Source organism: Bombus bifarius, unplaced genomic scaffold (assembly GCF_011952205.1).
Source record: "Bombus bifarius isolate JDL3187 unplaced genomic scaffold, Bbif_JDL3187 scf7180000008023, whole genome shotgun sequence".
In the NCBI taxonomy this organism is placed as follows: Eukaryota; Metazoa; Arthropoda; class Insecta; order Hymenoptera; family Apidae; genus Bombus; species Bombus bifarius.
The window spans coordinates 152,946-169,435 of record NW_022884396.1 but is presented as its reverse complement, the minus strand read 5'-3'; the positions used below and the strand labels follow the sequence as shown (position 1 = coordinate 169,435).

Here is a 16,490-nt window from a genome sequence, read left to right as displayed (position 1 = left end):
GATTCCTTTGTGATGTGATCTTATTATTAACATTTAATTATATGTTTACAACGTGCGAAAATTTACTAGTAATTACCGTTTTCTAATATTTTAAAATGCTCATTGTCAAGTTTTGAGAGAATTACTATATTTGAAAAGAGAAAGAAAAATAATTCTCTACATATTTAACTCAATAAAGCATGTGTTATAAAAATATTTGGGCCCACTTTTTATATCAAAACAATTGTTACATTACACTCTAAGAGAAAATAAATATTAAAGAAACTTAAATTTTTTGTATTGAAATCGATGAAGTATAAAGTGTTTTTTCAAATATGTGCCTTCAATCGAATCAAATATATTTGTAAATGCATCAGAAGTAAATAGAAGAAAGATATCGCGTGCACGAAAACGCAGCTTGAAATATGGCAATGTTCCAATAAATCATTTTTCGAACTTATTAAAGAGAGCATGTCTGTACATCAAACTGAAATTTTCGTGCAAACAAAAGAAAACGCTCTTCGTGAATTTTCGTTTGTCGATGAAGAAACAGTGCCGTTAGTGAGTATCGATCGGTAATAAAAAAATTGAGTCATAGATAACATAAATGTAGATTTTCCAATTTAAAATGTAGTTGCAAATATCTAACCTATTCTACATATTATATGTATTTACATTATTTAGTACCTTAAGTATGTGGACTTGATTATTACATTGATAACTAAATCTTCAGTCGAGTTAAATTTGCATTGCTTTAAGTAATATAATTAACTAATTATTCGATTAATATGTCAATGATCTTTATCAGTTTGATTTACTAGGTTAGAGGTATATAAATACATCATTATCATAATGAACACACATATATACGATAGTATAATGATATAACATTGTATATACATAATTCTGATACATATGACTTGACTACGGACATTTATGCATTTGTGACAAGTATAAATATACAAATATATACAAAAATATACATATGCATGAATGTAAAAATATATAAAACATCAAGACTAAAGTATATGTCACAATATGCAGAGAATAAAACTGTTTTATTTAAGTTTCAATTCTTTATCTATACCTGTAATAATATGAATTCGCACAAATATCTGCAGTCTAATCATAATCTACTCTCTCTTTGGCAATTATATTTAGCACTAAAGAATTATAAGACGAGATTTTCAACCGAAAAAATTCTATAAAATTGATCAATAACTGATGAATGTATACATAATACTATTAGTCTTGAATAAACTACATATATATACAGTACATACATATGTATGTATAGTACGTATACACAAGTTTGAATCAAACGTCTACGTAAATTTTTACTCAATATTTTCTGTCTTAGCTTTTAATTCAAACGCTAGTTTTGTTTCAGAAAAAATACATTTAAAAGTTATGCTGTAAATTTACCATGAATTGCATTTATACTAAAATCATGAAACGAAAATATCTTCAGATTAGGTATTAAGAAATTTCAAAAAAGCGTTTCTTTAATCTTATCTTTTTTCTTGTTTAGATTCAAGTAGTTGTGAATGATTATCTTGTACTAAGAAAATGAAGATGAAAATTTGCACATGTAATAAAATGATTCTCATGGCGACTAATGTCGAAGATTCGTATTCGGATTCCGAATAGTTTATATATATTGTGCTTATGTATAGTTTCCCAACATTTATCCCATCCTACTCTTTTTTAAATTTTCCGCTTGTATCTTTATTTTCAAACTACATGTCCTTAATAAACGAAGATTATTTTATTAACTACGATATTTTATCTTGGAATATCCAGCATATATAGTGTTCTAGTATGAAATCAAATGATACCGGAGAACTAAGTTACGTTCTCTCCATATTTCCTATTTTTATTATAACCTTTTAATAAAATTTAAAACGATTTGTGAATATATAACATTTTTGTCTTGTTTATACTACAGAACATTCTAACAAAGACTAGTAAAGAATTGAAACGTTCTATATAATAACTTAATAAGTTATATAATATAAGTTATATAAGTTATATAGAAGTTATTATATAGTTAAACTTATCAAATTTAAAGCGCAAAGGTATTTCGAAATACAAAACATATTCGTGTCATATTTTGATAATTATACATAAGCGTAGATTAATTTAATTTGCATTAAAAGTTTGTCTTATATACAAGATATCTCGAAAATATAATTTATAGTAATAAAGTATTAATATAAATACTTTTTTGTGTAATATATATTTCTTTAACTATAAATGTATGCACGCACTCTATTCCAGAATGCTTCAAAACCAGTTCCATTGCAACCTTTGAAACCAACATCAGCTGTAGTGGTTACAGGCTATGTTCCTCCCAATGCTTTGAGGTGATATCTTATCGTAAGAAAAATCTCATAACCAAAATTTTTTTAATTTTAAAAGTCATTAAAATAAACAGTAAAATTTTAAACAGGAAAATTACAATCATGAAGTTGTAAAATCACAATTGTAATATTCGTTAAAACACAATTGCCACAGATTTTCAGTGAACTTATTATGCAAAACTACCGGAAATATCGCATTACATTTCAACGCACGATTAGACAGGGGTTATGTGGTTCGAAATTCGAAATTTAGGGGATGTTGGGAAGAGGAGGAAACCTGTTCTCCTGCAGGGCATACCGCCTTCCGCCGGAACTCCTATGTTCATATTTTGATATTTTGTACTGCCAATGAATATCAAGTGAGAAATGAGAGTTATTTAACATAACTATCAATTTTATAGTACTTATATTTATTCGAAATTAATTTTCCTTTTACTAGATTGCTGTCAATGCAGAACATTTTTGCGCATTTGCGTATAGAACGCCTCTTGAAGATGTAATGTATCTTGAAATAAATGGATCATTGGAAGACACTCGGTTTAGGCAATTTGAATTGTTCGTTTATCCTGATCCAAAGTTATGCAGGCCAAGTAACGTTTTAAGTTTAAAAATTGATCGACCACTGGTCGAATTTCTTGTAAGTCTTTTTTAAATTACTAACTTGTTTTTTTTTACTAGTTGAAATATCAATTATTATTAAATATTCTGTATGTAGGATATTCCAATTACGGTAGATATAGAAAATGAATTTAAAACCGGAACTAGGCTTTTCATTGCTGGAAGATTGAAACTTCTGCCTCATTCGTGAGTGTTGATGATCTTTCGAGAAATAAATAAATTTGCAAAGAAGAGGAAAGAAAGAATAAAGAATAATTTGTTTCTATATTTGCTAACAGATTTTATGTAAATTTACAAAAGGGAAAAGCAGTTTATCCACATCCGACAATTGCGTTGCATTTAAATCCACGTTTTTTATATGGCAGTAGCGCACCCTATGTCGTTATGAACTGTTGGTCAAATGGATCTTGGGGACGCGAAGAAAGGCACTCAGGTCATCTATCCTGGATGCCTGGTCGTGATTTTCTTCTAACGTAGGTTTTTCCATCTTTAAAAAATACAAAATACGATATGCATGAAACTTTAACTAACTAGGTCAAGTTTAATTGAAGATATTGTTATAAATAATTACTAATTACTTTTTGAAAATTCGAGTAACTTGTTGACTTTCTGACTGCAATTTTTTATGATTTTCCTTTTATAGAATTCGGTGCGAAATCGAAGCATATACAATATGGTTAGGCGAAAAAATGATTGGTGAATTCAAACATAGATTACAACCAACCATCATCGATACTCTTAAAATATCCGGAGACATCGTACTTCATGATCTAGCCATGATTTATTCAAATTAATCTCTATTACTTGTTATTCATTTTAATAAAATGGCATTTACCTTTTAACTTACCCTTCTCATATAAAACTAAATATCATTTGTCCTGCATTTCACAAAGGCATAAAAATGTTCTCATTTTTAAGTAATGTAATATCAATGACATATTGTTGGTAATATTTATGTCATGAAAGAAATAATATTGATAATAAAAATTTATCATTAATGCATTAATATTTTTAATATCTTCAGTTGCATAAATATATATTTTAAAATAATATAATAATAAAATTTTATTTATTCTTTATCTGAGAAGTAGATCTCTAGAGCATAAAATTATTTAAAATTATTTAAATACCTGCACATCAAAAGTATCTTATAAAGCAACGTTCTTTTTATTAGTTTTTTATTTTTTATTGCTTTGTTACTGAATTAAAATATATCAAATACTCATTAACTGAAATTATTGTAATTCAGGAACTTTTAATTTCAATTTTAATTATAATTTTAATTTTTTATTACCTATTTCTTCATGATATATTTGACACCTTTATTATTATCAAGGAAATGAGAGTGCTCATGTTTATGCTTTCGGTTGTTTCTAGACCAGTGCTGCCCATAGCGGATAAATTCTGAAGGTATTCCACGCTAGCATATACAAAAACCTATTTAGTTCCATTACAAACGACAAAAAGAAAAATTAATTGTTTATTATATTTGTTCTTACTGAAGAAGAGAAAATCTTTCAAACGATAAAGAATCAGTCGAATGACCCAATAATTCTAATATACTCTTTATTTACGATAACTTTTTAGATTTAACATTAAATTTATTTTTCTTTCGATAATGTTTTTGTTATAATAAAATATAAATTTCATTTTAACAGTAATTTCAATAGTTGATTTCAATAGTTGGCTGCAAATAATATTTTTATATCATTTCTATATTAATAAAACGAAATTCAGATTTCATTATAACAAGAACATTATCGCAAGGAAAGTAGATTTGTGTATAAAAGATATATTAAAATTATTGCGTCATTCCATTGATCCACCATCGTTCGAAAGGAAAGATCTTTTTGCTTCTCTAAAAAGGTTATAATAAACAATTAATTTCTCTTTCTGAAATAACTAAGTTTAATTATTGTGTAATTTTATTATTTTGAAACATTTGATGATTTTAAAATATAATATTATTTATACTTGTCTATTTCGGATAGAAGTTCGGATAGGCTCTTGTAAATAGGTTCTTGTATATGCTATCATGGAACATCTTCAACATTTAGCTACGTGGTGCAGCACCTATACTGTGAGACAAATAGAACAATGCACGTGGCATTTTGATTTCCTCTCTGTTATCATATATTCTCATCGGACATATTTTTTGACTGGAGCGTCTATATAGTTTAGGAAGAGTGAATGAGTGTGGAGACATGGTACAAAAACGGAAACTTTACAGCAGTTTCAGATTTTCGGTTGTTATGTGAATGGATTAGTTTTAAAGCAGATATTAATATTATTTAAGGTTATTACACAAATATATAGGTATGTTAATAGACGTGTAATAAAATATGTTTTGAGATATTTGGAAAATTAATAAAATGAGAAGAAATAAAAATATTTTTAACAACATATGATTTATTCTTCGTGCTGATTGAGATTAGTTTATTTATTTATTATACTTTCCAGAATTTGTTTTCCTCTAGCTTTTATTGATATTAATTAAAATATAAATATAAATGGAAAGATTCATTGTTATATTATTATCATAACCGGTTTGAAAAAATCATGTTCTTTTATAAAAAGTTGTATTAGTAAACAATGTTTCTATTTTTTCATGATTTTTATATAATTCTTGTCTCTCTTTCAGCTTTTGAAGTACTTATTAAAAGCTGTTGGAACATGTCTGTATATCTACCAAAAGAATCATTATACACCCCACGTAGAGTACAAAAATGTTTATTTGGATCAGGTGAAAGTTCAAAGAAAAAGAAGATCTGTAGAATTCAAAGAGATTTAAACTATTCAAACAGTTCATCTGGAGAAGAGTCAGATTTGGGGCCTATGAATGTTATGGAGCATTCTCCACAAAAGGGAATATTACTAGATTCACCAAAATTTCTGTCTAACTCTCCATTCAACAATTCTAATAAGCAGACACCAAATCAGACAATACTCGATACATCAGAAAGACAATTTGGCATAGAGCTGCAGAATAGTATAATAGAAACACCACATAAGTCTAGAAGTCCAAAAAACAAATTAATAACATCATTAAATTTAGATAGTAAAATATCCTTACCAAGAGTTCATAGGCGTAAATCGCTTAATATTCTTGGTATCATTGAAAATTCACCTGAGAAAAAAGAAAATAACTTAAAGAGACATGCATTTGAAGAATTAGAAAATACAGTTACAAAATTGCTAAAAACTGATGAAAATTATTTAATACCAAAAGCTAGAGCAGCTTTATTTCAAGATAGAGATTATAAATCAAAACTGAAGAATATAACACTCAGTACTAGAAATTTTTATAGTAATTCTGAGACCAAACGTGACTGTAAAATCATCTCTGAATTAGCAGAACAAAAACGACGAGTGAGTTTTATAAAACATGCATCCAACTATAAAAGATCTATGAAAAAACATACAATAGGAGGAATTAATGCTGGTGTGTCACATGGTATTAAGAAACCAAAACTGAAGACACATTTAGATATAAAACATAATAATAGTACAGGGATGATTAATGTACAATATACGAATATACAAGAACATTTTTCAAAAAAAGAAGAGCAAAGAACAGAGTTAGTAAGCTCATCGCCAGAAGAAAGAATTTTATCACCAGAAATTGATCTTAATAAACGCTTTTTCAAAATTAAAAAGTCGTCAAAGAGAAATTCTTCAGCTATAGTAACTATAAATAATAATGTAAAATTAAAGATTCAGTCAGATGGTAAAATGGCACTAAATCAAAAGAGTAGTAAACAGGCTTATAGACAACCGAAACATGTAGATACTTCTTTTGATGCAACTGATTTGTCAGTAGATGAACCAGAATTGGAAACCGCCATAGAGAAAGAAAAAGTAAGTAATATATTAAAAATTTTGGAGAACGATTGGGCTAATGATGATTATGATACTATGGAAGTACTAATTAATGAGAGGCATGAGCATATTTCACCATTAAAGCCAGTAGCAGTATTGAATGACGTTACTATGTCACCAGCAAGTGAACTTAGTACTATGACTTCCACTATGAATATTAAGGACATTAGTACATCAACAGTTCACAAAAATATTTCTTTGGACAATAATGAAGTTACATCAGAAGAGAAATATTATCCATTATTTAATAAAGCTTACTCGCTCAATAAAATTTTGAGGTAAGTAAAATATTTAAAATACGGATTAATTTCTGAATCACCTTTCATAATATTATGGATCTTTTAGTGGAAATAATAAAAAATCCACATTTAATGCAAAAGAAACTACAAATTGGCAATTGTCTATGAAACTAAATGGTGATGACAATCAATATCAATTGGATGCAGGGCAAAAGAATTTTGGAGCAACACAATGTGCTGAATGCGGTATTGTATATCAAATTGGGGATCCAGAAGATGAAAATGCTCATTTAAATTATCATAATAATAAAAAAAGTTTAAAATTTTCCGTACGTATAAATTACATGCATGTAGTTTGTGTAAATAATGTATTTGACATTCCACCTAAGAAATTATTTTTAGGGTTGGAAAACAGAACGTGTAATTATGGAGGATCCATTTACATTAAGTCGAGTAATCTTGGTAGAACCAAGTGATTCGAAAATATGTTGGAAGAAAGTAAAAGAAGTTTTAGAATATGTTGACAGAGATTTAGGATTAGCTTGCACAAAATTACCAGATTACGAGGAGAAAAAAGTAATGTCGAAAAATATATCAGAAAGCAATTTCCTTGTACTATAAATTTGATTTGATTTTGTTCTGATACAATTTATTCTTTAGGTGTATTTATACATTAGGGACAAAGCTATTATAGGAGTATTAGTCGCGGAACATATAACGACTGCACATCGCATGATCCCTGAATTACTAGAATTGGACTGCTGTACAGCAGAAAGTAGCCCTGCAAAATGTGGTATCAATGTTGTATGGACGGATTTAAATCATCGTAGACAGGGGATAGCCACAAAATTGATCGATATATTACGGTAAATATTTTTATTTTTATAAATAATTTCGAAAATATTTGCATAATTAATCAATATATTTAATATAAACTATTTCAGAGCTCATTTTTATTTTGGTTATGTAATGCCTATAGATGACATAGCGTTTTCAATTCCAACTCCGAGCGGAAAAATATTTGCTGAAAAATATACCAAAACACGGAATTTCAAAGTGTATAGTTAAATGTTATTTTTGATAAAAAAAAAAGTCTATCAAAATTTATGGTAATAGTACTATTTATCATTCATTTGTTACTAAGTCTATGTACAAATAATAATGTTGTCACACAACTTATTATACTGATAGGTATTTACAGAGAACTTATTTATTTTTTTATTATTTTAATTATTCTTCGTTCAGTAAATGAATAATTGCAAAATTCCTGTCATTTTTGTTTTTAAATCTTTCTGTTAACAAAATTGCTTTTTATATTGATTATTTCTGAACGAAGTTTTTAAATATTTTGATATTGCTATTCTAGAATTGCTACTAGTGTGTTTGAATTGATTACCACTCTGTTACTGTGAAAATTCAAATATGCATATATATGCAAATATTAAATGATAATTCTTTTATTCAAATCGTAATATTTCTGGACCAAGTATACAAATTTTTAAATATTTTAATATTGCTATTCTAGAATTGTCATTAGTGTGCTTGAATTGATTACTACTCTGTTACTGTGAAAATTAAAATATGCATGTATGTGCAAATAAATATTAGGTAACAATTCTTTTATTTAAATACGTAATTTTCTGTGTAACATGACAAACAGAAAAATAAGTTCATAAATTTTTATGTTTTACATCTAACCTCTATAATAACTTTATTAAAGTAACAGTTCTTACTTCCAGTACCACTTCCACGTTTGTAAAAAGAAAAGAATAAAATATAACATATCAATATTTCATACATATAACATTATTGTCATATATAATATAATAATAATCTTGTATGTAATTTATATTTTTATTTAGTTTATATCCAAAATATAAACAATACACTTCTGCAAAATAGCCGCATGTTATAAAAGTGTCCTTAATTTCGAAATAATTATCGATTTAATACATTTACATTCAATAAAAAAAATTTATATCATTCTGTATTCGTTTTTGTTAAATATATATACTTATTATTATATTAATACACTTTTTCAACACGATAACGCATGTTATAAAAGTGTCCTTAAATTACCTTGAAATAATAATTATCGATTTAATACATTTACATTCCATAAAAAAAATGCATATATTTCTGTTTTTCTTACATACATATACTTAAGTATAACTTAACCTGAGTGAATAGGAACTGTATAAATGCAGGTAGCTTTTCAGACTAAAACCATCTTCTCCAACCTCCTCCTCCTCCTCCTCCTCTTCTGTTTCCACCGGAGCGTCTTTCGGTAGCTCGCTTCTCCTTCCATGCTTCATATCTATCGGCCATGTGGTATAATTCTTCAGGTACTTCCTGCGAAGACAAAGATTTACATATGTAAATTTATATACATATAATCAAATTTTCATATAAACATATAAATATACTAAAATATACTTGATTAGCCTCTTCTAAAATATTAATTAGTTCCCTCGCATGAGACCAGTCGCTGCGGGTCATGTAAGTAATACTCTCACCGGTACGACCAGCGCGGCCGGTACGTCCAACACGGTGAACATATTCTTCTATATCCCGTGGAAAATCAAAATTTAAAACATGCCTAAAAATAATGTTTTTTTAAAAGGTTTCTTCTAAAATTTAAGTTTGGATCAGATTCTAAATAATATAAAATCAGACGTACGTAATATCTTCAATATCGATTCCTCTACTGGCAACATCTGTCGCCAATAATATTCTAGCCTCTCCAGTTTTTAATTCCTCTAATGCTTGTTCTCTATCAGCTTGTTCTCTTCCGCCATGTATACTTGAACAATTAACAGACATCAAAGCTAAATCACTCGCTACATCATCTACCTTAGCTTTCTTTGCAAAAAATATTATTACTTTATCATTTGGTGCCATGTCGCGAAGGAATTGATGCATCTATTGAAAAAAAAAAAATGATAATATATGTGTTTTAGTATAAGATTCAATAAGATTCAAAGAATTTTTCATTATATTAACCATATCAGTCTTATCATTTTCATCAATAATATAAATCTTCTGCAGCACTGTATGTACAGCAACTAAGTCCAACGATCCAACATATACCTGGATTGGATTTTTCATATATGACTTCGCCAAACGTCTGACACTCATCGGCCATGTAGCGCTAAAATGTAAAAGCGCTCTATTGTTATTTGTTATCACATAGAAAATATTTAAAAAATTGTTTATTAATAATAAATTTGATATACCTCGTCATAACAGTTTGTCTATCTGGCCTTACGTCTATTAAAGCTTTTCTAATTTGTGGTTCAAATCCCATATCAAGCATACGATCAGCTTCATCTAAGACGAGGTATGAAACGGAAGAAACATTTAAAACCTCTGTGCGTACAAGATCGTTTAGTCTACCAGGTGTAGCAATAACTATTTCTACACCTTCTGTTACCACAGTAACTTGTTTTTTACGACATCCGCCTCCATATATACATACCCTTTAATAATAAATTATTTATCAATATATCCTTGTACATGCACGTTTCAAAATGAAAATATAATAAATTTTACTTACGCCTTTATGCCATGATAGGAATATTTGTTTACTTCTTTCTCAATTTGCAAGGCTAGCTCTCTGGTAGGTGCTAGAACAAGGACAGTTGGTCCTTTCCGCTCTGATCTTGGTGTTATCTGGCCTTCGATATGGATCAAAGCAGGCAGTAGAAATGCCAAAGTTTTCCCTAAATATCAATAAAATAATTTCCTCTATACTCTTTTTCTTCCTTCTACTCTTTTCTTTATTCTACTCATTGGACAAAACTACATTACAATATACCTGTCCCTGTTTGTGCAATGCCAATAAGGTCTTTGCCACTAAGCAGAATAGGCCATGCTTGACACTGTATTGGGCTTGGTTGAGCAAATTTTTGTTTTCTAATTTCTTCAAGTATTTCAGGGTAATCCTATAATATTTATATTGTAGTCTATATTTTTCATAAATATTTATTCAAATATTTTTACTTACTTGAAAGGCCTGTTCAAATGTTTCGATAGGGTTGGGTATACTTAATACTTCAGAAGTATCTTCTTCATCATCAAGCACAATGTGCACTTCTATATTATTGTTTGCCTTTCGAAAGGCATCTACTTGTTCTGATGTCAAATTAGCAATTATTGGATCCTCTTTGTAAAAATGTTTAACAATAGGAGTACACTTTGCCCACTTTTGTCTGTGGTATTCATCCTAATCAGAAAAAGATGATGCATATACAAAGAAATTAAATTTACTTTATAATTTCATAGAAACTTACATGATCCCTGCTTATTTGTTGCCAATCAAGATCAAGAAATCTTTCATCCTCCTTCTCTTGTTTATTTTCCCCTTGCTCATTTTCCTTTTGCTCATTTTCCCTTTGCCCATTTTCCTTTTGCTCATTTTCCTTTTGCTCATTTTCCTTTTGCTCATTTTCCTTTTGCTCATTTTCCTTTTGCTCATAATCCCTTTGCCCATAATCCCTTTGCACATATTTCCTTTGCACATATTCCCTTTGCACATATCCCCTTTGCACATATCCCCTTTGCACATATCCCCTTTGCACATATCCCCTTTGCACATATTCCCTTTGCCCATGTTCCCTTTGCTCATTTTCTCTTTGTCCATTTTCTAATATTCGTACTGGCTGTATTGTTCTAACATTCATATCTCTTAATGACTCTTCTATCAAGCATATTGCTTGTTGTTGTGCTTCTTTAGTTCCAATAATGGTTACAGCTGTTGTATCATTTGTACTTGATCTTTCAACCTATTGACATTGAATTAAACTTTATTCCTTAGAAACTGTACATGTCAAAAAATTACAATGTAGCTTGCAAAATAAAAATGTTGTTCATAAAGTATCACTAATTATGTCAAACAATAATATGTATTTTGATGAAGTATTACTGATATATACATATATATCAAAATACATATTACTATAATTATTATAAATACATATTATATATATATTTATTAATATTTATATATATATATTTATTAATATATATAATATATATATTATTTTGAATATTGAAGACAAAAAGTATATTTTAAAAATTCACATAAAAAATTATTTGAGTGATATCTTTTATAAGACTGTATTTTGAGCTTCAAAATTATTTAAAATTTATATATTATATGAAACTAGAGAAAATCAAATAATATTTAATAAATGCTTACGTGAATTTTCGTATTTGTTCTGTCTTGTAAATCTCTAATATTACTTCCACTTCTGCCAATAAGTCTTCCAACTTTTTCGGTACCGATTTGAATTACAGATTGGTCATATCGTACATTGTAATTATTGCGAGGGAAATTTGGATACCGCTCTCCTCTTCTAAAGGTATTATGTTGATAATTATTCGGTCGTTCATTGTATCTTGCGGGTCTGCTACAATACGGCTGTACGTTCATTATTAAGATATTCTTCCTATCTACAAGTATAAACAATCCTTAGAATTGTATGAATTATTTTTCGCGTATTCACTTTAATTATAATATTATTTATCAAATAAATTCAGTATATTATGAAAAATTAAAATATATTTAAAGTATAATGTTTTTCATACCTTAAATGTTTGTAATTAATTTCCAACTTAACTTGACTAAACTACTTTCTACCCCAAATGTTGTAACTTTAGGAAGCTCTTCCCAACTAAACGGAAACAAACTGAGGAACGGATGCCTTATGAACCATAGTAGAGGGGCAGTGATCTGCTCATGCCCATTGTTCTAGTTGTTCCACAGTACAGGTACTGCACCACGCGGCCAAGTGCTGAAGTTGTATATGCTAGCATATACGAGAACCTACTTACCCCCTTAGAATCTACTCCTACCACAAATGAGGTACACTCGCTGTGATTCCAGGTTACAAGAGTCTATTTCAAGTTAAGAGAGTCAAGGAAGATTCATAAACACAATATGAACACAACATAGCCGAATTTTATAACAATATCGTGTTTGGTCTCATTTTAATCGAGGAAGTCTTACCAATATGTTAATGGAATTTTTATTAACAAAAAGTCAAAGATAAAGAAATTACATTATTGTATTGATATTGTCTCACCGATACGAAGGCAATATAAATCTTAAAAGAGAAACCATTACCGCGTCACATTACTCGCATCACTGATTCAATTCTAACCACCCCTATTTTTCGGATGATTGAATAATAATCAAAAAACAAAAAAACTGTTTTTGAAATGTTGAAACACGTAAATAAAATCATTAAATTTTGGATTTCTGTCAAATATTAGCAACTAAATACATGTACTTTTTCATCATTATGATATTAAGTGTTTAATGTTAATTATGTTTTCATTGTTTATTCTCTTTTTGTTATTCGTCATTCGAATAAATTTTGGTTGCTAATTGGAATAAGTTTATAAACTGACAACTTACAAGCAGAAACAATAACGTGGCGATAAGCTGATGGTACCATGGACTAGGATTACGGAAAGGGAAAGGTCTTTTGCCGGGTCTTTGTAAAGTGCTAGTGTAAAGTGCTTGCTAATTCGAGCCAAATGGGCTTTCCCCAAATGGGTTTTATTGGGAACGGTTTTTGTAGGTACAAGTACAGGTACAAATGTAGGTAACGATATTTGTATAGAACTATTTTTCACGTGACTGGGCCGGTTTAGCCTGTCAATAAAAACAGTTATATATAAATACATTTTTTTTTTTATTTAGTTGTTTACATTCACAATTTGTCCGATTTAGACATTTGGTAGAATTGATATAAATACATTGAAGCAAATGTCCTTGGGTCGGTATAACTTGCTAAGGATATCAGAGGTCATACGACATCGTAGGCAAACAGACCCCAACATTTAGAAATTGCGATGTCTAGCGTATTCGGGTATTCTTTGTAGAATTATTAAGCGAGTGAATGGAATAGACTATCCTGCGCATATTCTACCATCCTGGTTAAACGTAGCTTTTCAAATAAATCGGTATGCATTTATAATAATATCTAAATTATATTCCCTTGAATTCGCTTACATATTTGCCCAGTATTTTTTATTTCATTCAGTTGGAAACGTATTATACTCGTAATTCTGTCGATACAGAATAAGTTTGAGCAAATGCACAAATTGAACTCAATCTCTTCGATTTCAATGGTAATTTTTTTTAATATGTGACGATTCCAAATAACATATTCTTATATATATAACGAATGCGGAAAACTGTATTAATTGCAAGAATTTCAGGACACAAGTTTTGCGCACGAGAATACTAACTACTCCCTGTGGAAAGCAATCAAAAAAACAGACAACACACTGGCTAGAAGCGACGAAAAGCGAGCTGAAAAATTTTCCAGCCACTTTTGTGACACATTTACTCCATATAATATTAACAACACTAACTCCAAGTGTCATACAGACGTTGACGCAGGAAATTTCTATTTCTGAAAATTGAGATCTTAAACATGCCGAACTTAGAAAATGATATTGAGGATGAAAGAGATAGAGGGACCGAGGGAGTTGAAAAACAAAACTTTCGGAAACATATGTCGGAGATGGAAGGACACCGGACCTTCCCCTGGAACTCCGGGAAAATCCGTAAAATCGTAATTAAAGTTTACAGTTGTAATTAAACAATTTGCTGTCATTCTACCCAATTGTACTTGTTTGCGATTTGTGATAATAAACTTGGGCTGAAGGCGACCATCAGTCGCCGAACGTAGCCGCGGTCAACGGGACGGGCGCTCCGTCTAACAAAGGTGCGGAGCGGTGTTATGACCCTCATTAAAGGAACTACCCATAGAGGTATCGGACAGTAAAACATGCTAATGGTTCCTTAGGACAATGAATACCTGATGTTGAGGCACGTACATAGCACAAGTCTGGTTAGCCCGAGGACCCGCCATAAAACCTGGGTTTTTCGGCAATTAAGATTTGTGCAAACGGACAGGCAGCTTTTGTCTCAAATCGACCAATCGACAGCGGCGTCGAAGTATACCTACCCTCCCGTTGACCGTGGATTCGTTATCGAACCTAAGACCATTATCACTAGTGTCGCGAGTGCCTAATCGCCGCTGTTGATTGTCGAATCGGTAGTGTTCATACTCGTTGTATCAGGCCGTATCTTCGTTATAACACAACGCTGGCCAACTCCAAGGGAGGTCTATCAAACGCCCACAACCCTGTTCCTCACTCTTCTCCGACACATATAAAGGCCCAAAGACATATAAAGACAAACTGAGATCTTTGAGTCATGGCTTAAACAATCTTTCCTTTTTCTTATTTGTGATAGTTAAGAAATGCAAGCGACTAAATTTATGATACAACATTTTATGTTTAGTTCGCAATTCAGCTAATTTACTTAGCAGGCCGGCCTACAGTTTACAGGCGTCACTAGTGAAAATTCGTTTGTTAGGGATCGGTCATTATTCATTTCCTTGCTAGCAAAATATTATAAAGCCTAATTGGCTTAGCCTACGGGCCTAACGGTTTTCGTTTTCTTGTAATCCCAGATTTTGAGCTGGCAAAATCACTCTGTTATTAAGCCGCCGTTTACTAGCGACCAGTTTCTTTATCCCAGTAAGTAATTAGTTTTATTAGTCGGCACAAAACGGTGCAAACGCCAACCAACCTCGAAAAATCACAACATTCGATCAACCACAGGGAATAAACAGTGATGAATGAAACTTTTACCATCATATTTGTTACATTTTTCTAATTAAAATAAAACCAAACACCATATAATTTGGAGCACATTTGCTTACTTAATAAATAAAAATTGAATACATTTTCTCAACGCGAGAATTGATTGTAATTTTAATAAATAAATAAAAAAAAAAATACATATCAATCAGGAAATGTAATTCAAAGTATATCGTATTTGGTTTTCTTTTATTCAGGAAGATCTCACACACACGTTAATAAAAGTTTAATTTAGAAAAAGTAAAAAAAAAGAAGTTTTATTTTTGAATTTATATTTACATATTTTGTCTCAAGGATGTCTGACATTGGATCATGTTAAATTGTTACGAGGATATACGCAAAGACTTAAAACTACCAACGGTCAAAGAAAAAATCGGCAGGTACGCAAAAAAATACAAGGAAAGGACGGCAACACATCCAAACCAGCTGGCTGCTGAAGCGAGCAAAACTCTCATAGAAAGAAGACTAAAAAGAAAAAACCCCGCTGACCTTACTAAAGAAATAAAATAGTCAAACTAGAAAAATTTACCGAATGTCCAGCTAGACAAATTGTAAAATACAAACTAAATAATAAAAAAAAAATGTTATAATGTTTGAGCGCGGTGAGCCACCGAGTTTTACGGTGCGCCGAGAATCTCAACCCCCCGTAATAGAGATGACGACCATACAAATATCAAGAGATTCTTTTTCTGCAGATGCATCAGAAATATTATTCAGATTCTATCAA

General features: G+C 30.1%; 3 protein-coding genes and 1 long non-coding RNA gene across 5 annotated transcripts; 2 read left to right on the top strand and 2 right to left on the bottom strand.

The window, feature by feature from the left end:
- Positions 1-81: 81 nt before the first annotated feature.
- On the top strand, positions 82-3,803 carry LOC117207202 (galectin-6-like). Its single transcript, XM_033447162.1, has 7 exons — positions 82-540; positions 2,260-2,345; positions 2,497-2,701; positions 2,782-2,979; positions 3,058-3,146; positions 3,239-3,433; positions 3,604-3,803. The coding sequence occupies exons 1-7, from the start codon at positions 451-453 to the stop codon at positions 3,752-3,754; spliced, it is 1,014 nt and encodes a 337-aa protein (XP_033303053.1). The 5' UTR covers positions 82-450; the 3' UTR covers positions 3,755-3,803.
- LOC117207203 lies at positions 3,219-5,000 on the bottom strand. Its single transcript, XR_004487476.1, has 3 exons — positions 4,935-5,000; positions 4,255-4,380; positions 3,219-3,447 (listed from the first exon to the last, which is right to left on the bottom strand). It is a non-coding gene; the product is annotated as an uncharacterized LOC117207203 (long non-coding RNA).
- A 142-nt stretch (positions 5,001-5,142) lies between these two features.
- Positions 5,143-8,266, top strand: LOC117207198 (N-acetyltransferase ESCO2). Of its 2 annotated transcripts, none has more exons than XM_033447152.1 (6): positions 5,143-5,276; positions 5,602-7,117; positions 7,185-7,407; positions 7,481-7,654; positions 7,739-7,944; positions 8,023-8,266. In XM_033447152.1, exons 2-6 carry the CDS (start codon positions 5,634-5,636, stop codon positions 8,144-8,146), a joined length of 2,211 nt encoding a protein of 736 aa, XP_033303043.1. In that variant the 5' UTR covers positions 5,143-5,276; positions 5,602-5,633; the 3' UTR covers positions 8,147-8,266. The 2 variants fall into 2 exon arrangements, with proteins under 2 accessions (XP_033303043.1, XP_033303042.1); XM_033447151.1 differs by having other exon boundaries at positions 5,158-5,390.
- Positions 8,267-9,182: 916 nt separating this feature from the next.
- Positions 9,183-12,825, bottom strand: LOC117207199 (probable ATP-dependent RNA helicase DDX43). Its single transcript, XM_033447154.1, has 11 exons — positions 12,668-12,825; positions 12,279-12,532; positions 11,371-11,862; positions 11,085-11,303; positions 10,896-11,022; positions 10,635-10,800; positions 10,315-10,557; positions 10,082-10,229; positions 9,759-10,000; positions 9,515-9,677; positions 9,183-9,430 (listed from the first exon to the last, which is right to left on the bottom strand). Exons 2-11 carry the CDS (start codon positions 12,510-12,512, stop codon positions 9,299-9,301), a joined length of 2,166 nt encoding a protein of 721 aa, XP_033303045.1. The 5' UTR covers positions 12,513-12,532; positions 12,668-12,825; the 3' UTR covers positions 9,183-9,298.
- Positions 12,826-16,490: the final 3,665 nt, after the last annotated feature.

What these genes read in the sequence shown, in the direction of transcription:
- LOC117207202 (XM_033447162.1), top strand. Translation starts at nt 451, where the DNA reads ATGTCTGTACATCAAACTGAAATTTTCGTGCAAACAAAAGAAAACGCT. An exon ending in ATGAAGAAACAGTGCCGTTA is followed by an intron (nt 541 to 2,259) that starts GTGAGTATCGAT and finishes ACTCTATTCCAG; the next exon opens with AATGCTTCAAAACCAGTTCC. An exon ending in GTTCCTCCCAATGCTTTGAG is followed by an intron (nt 2,346 to 2,496) that starts GTGATATCTTAT and finishes CAATTGCCACAG; the next exon opens with ATTTTCAGTGAACTTATTAT.
- LOC117207198 (XM_033447152.1), top strand. Translation starts at nt 5,634, where the DNA reads ATGTCTGTATATCTACCAAAAGAATCATTATACACCCCACGTAGAGTA. An exon ending in AAAAAAGTTTAAAATTTTCC is followed by an intron (nt 7,408 to 7,480) that starts GTACGTATAAAT and finishes AATTATTTTTAG; the next exon opens with GGTTGGAAAACAGAACGTGT. An exon ending in CAGATTACGAGGAGAAAAAA is followed by an intron (nt 7,655 to 7,738) that starts GTAATGTCGAAA and finishes TTTATTCTTTAG; the next exon opens with GTGTATTTATACATTAGGGA.
- LOC117207199 (XM_033447154.1), bottom strand. Translation starts at nt 12,512, where the DNA reads ATGAACGTACAGCCGTATTGTAGCAGACCCGCAAGATACAATGAACGA. An exon ending in GAACAAATACGAAAATTCAC is followed by an intron (nt 11,863 to 12,278) that starts GTAAGCATTTAT and finishes CAATGTCAATAG; the next exon opens with GTTGAAAGATCAAGTACAAA. An exon ending in ATCGATATTGAAGATATTAC is followed by an intron (nt 9,678 to 9,758) that starts GTACGTCTGATT and finishes CATTATTTTTAG; the next exon opens with GCATGTTTTAAATTTTGATT.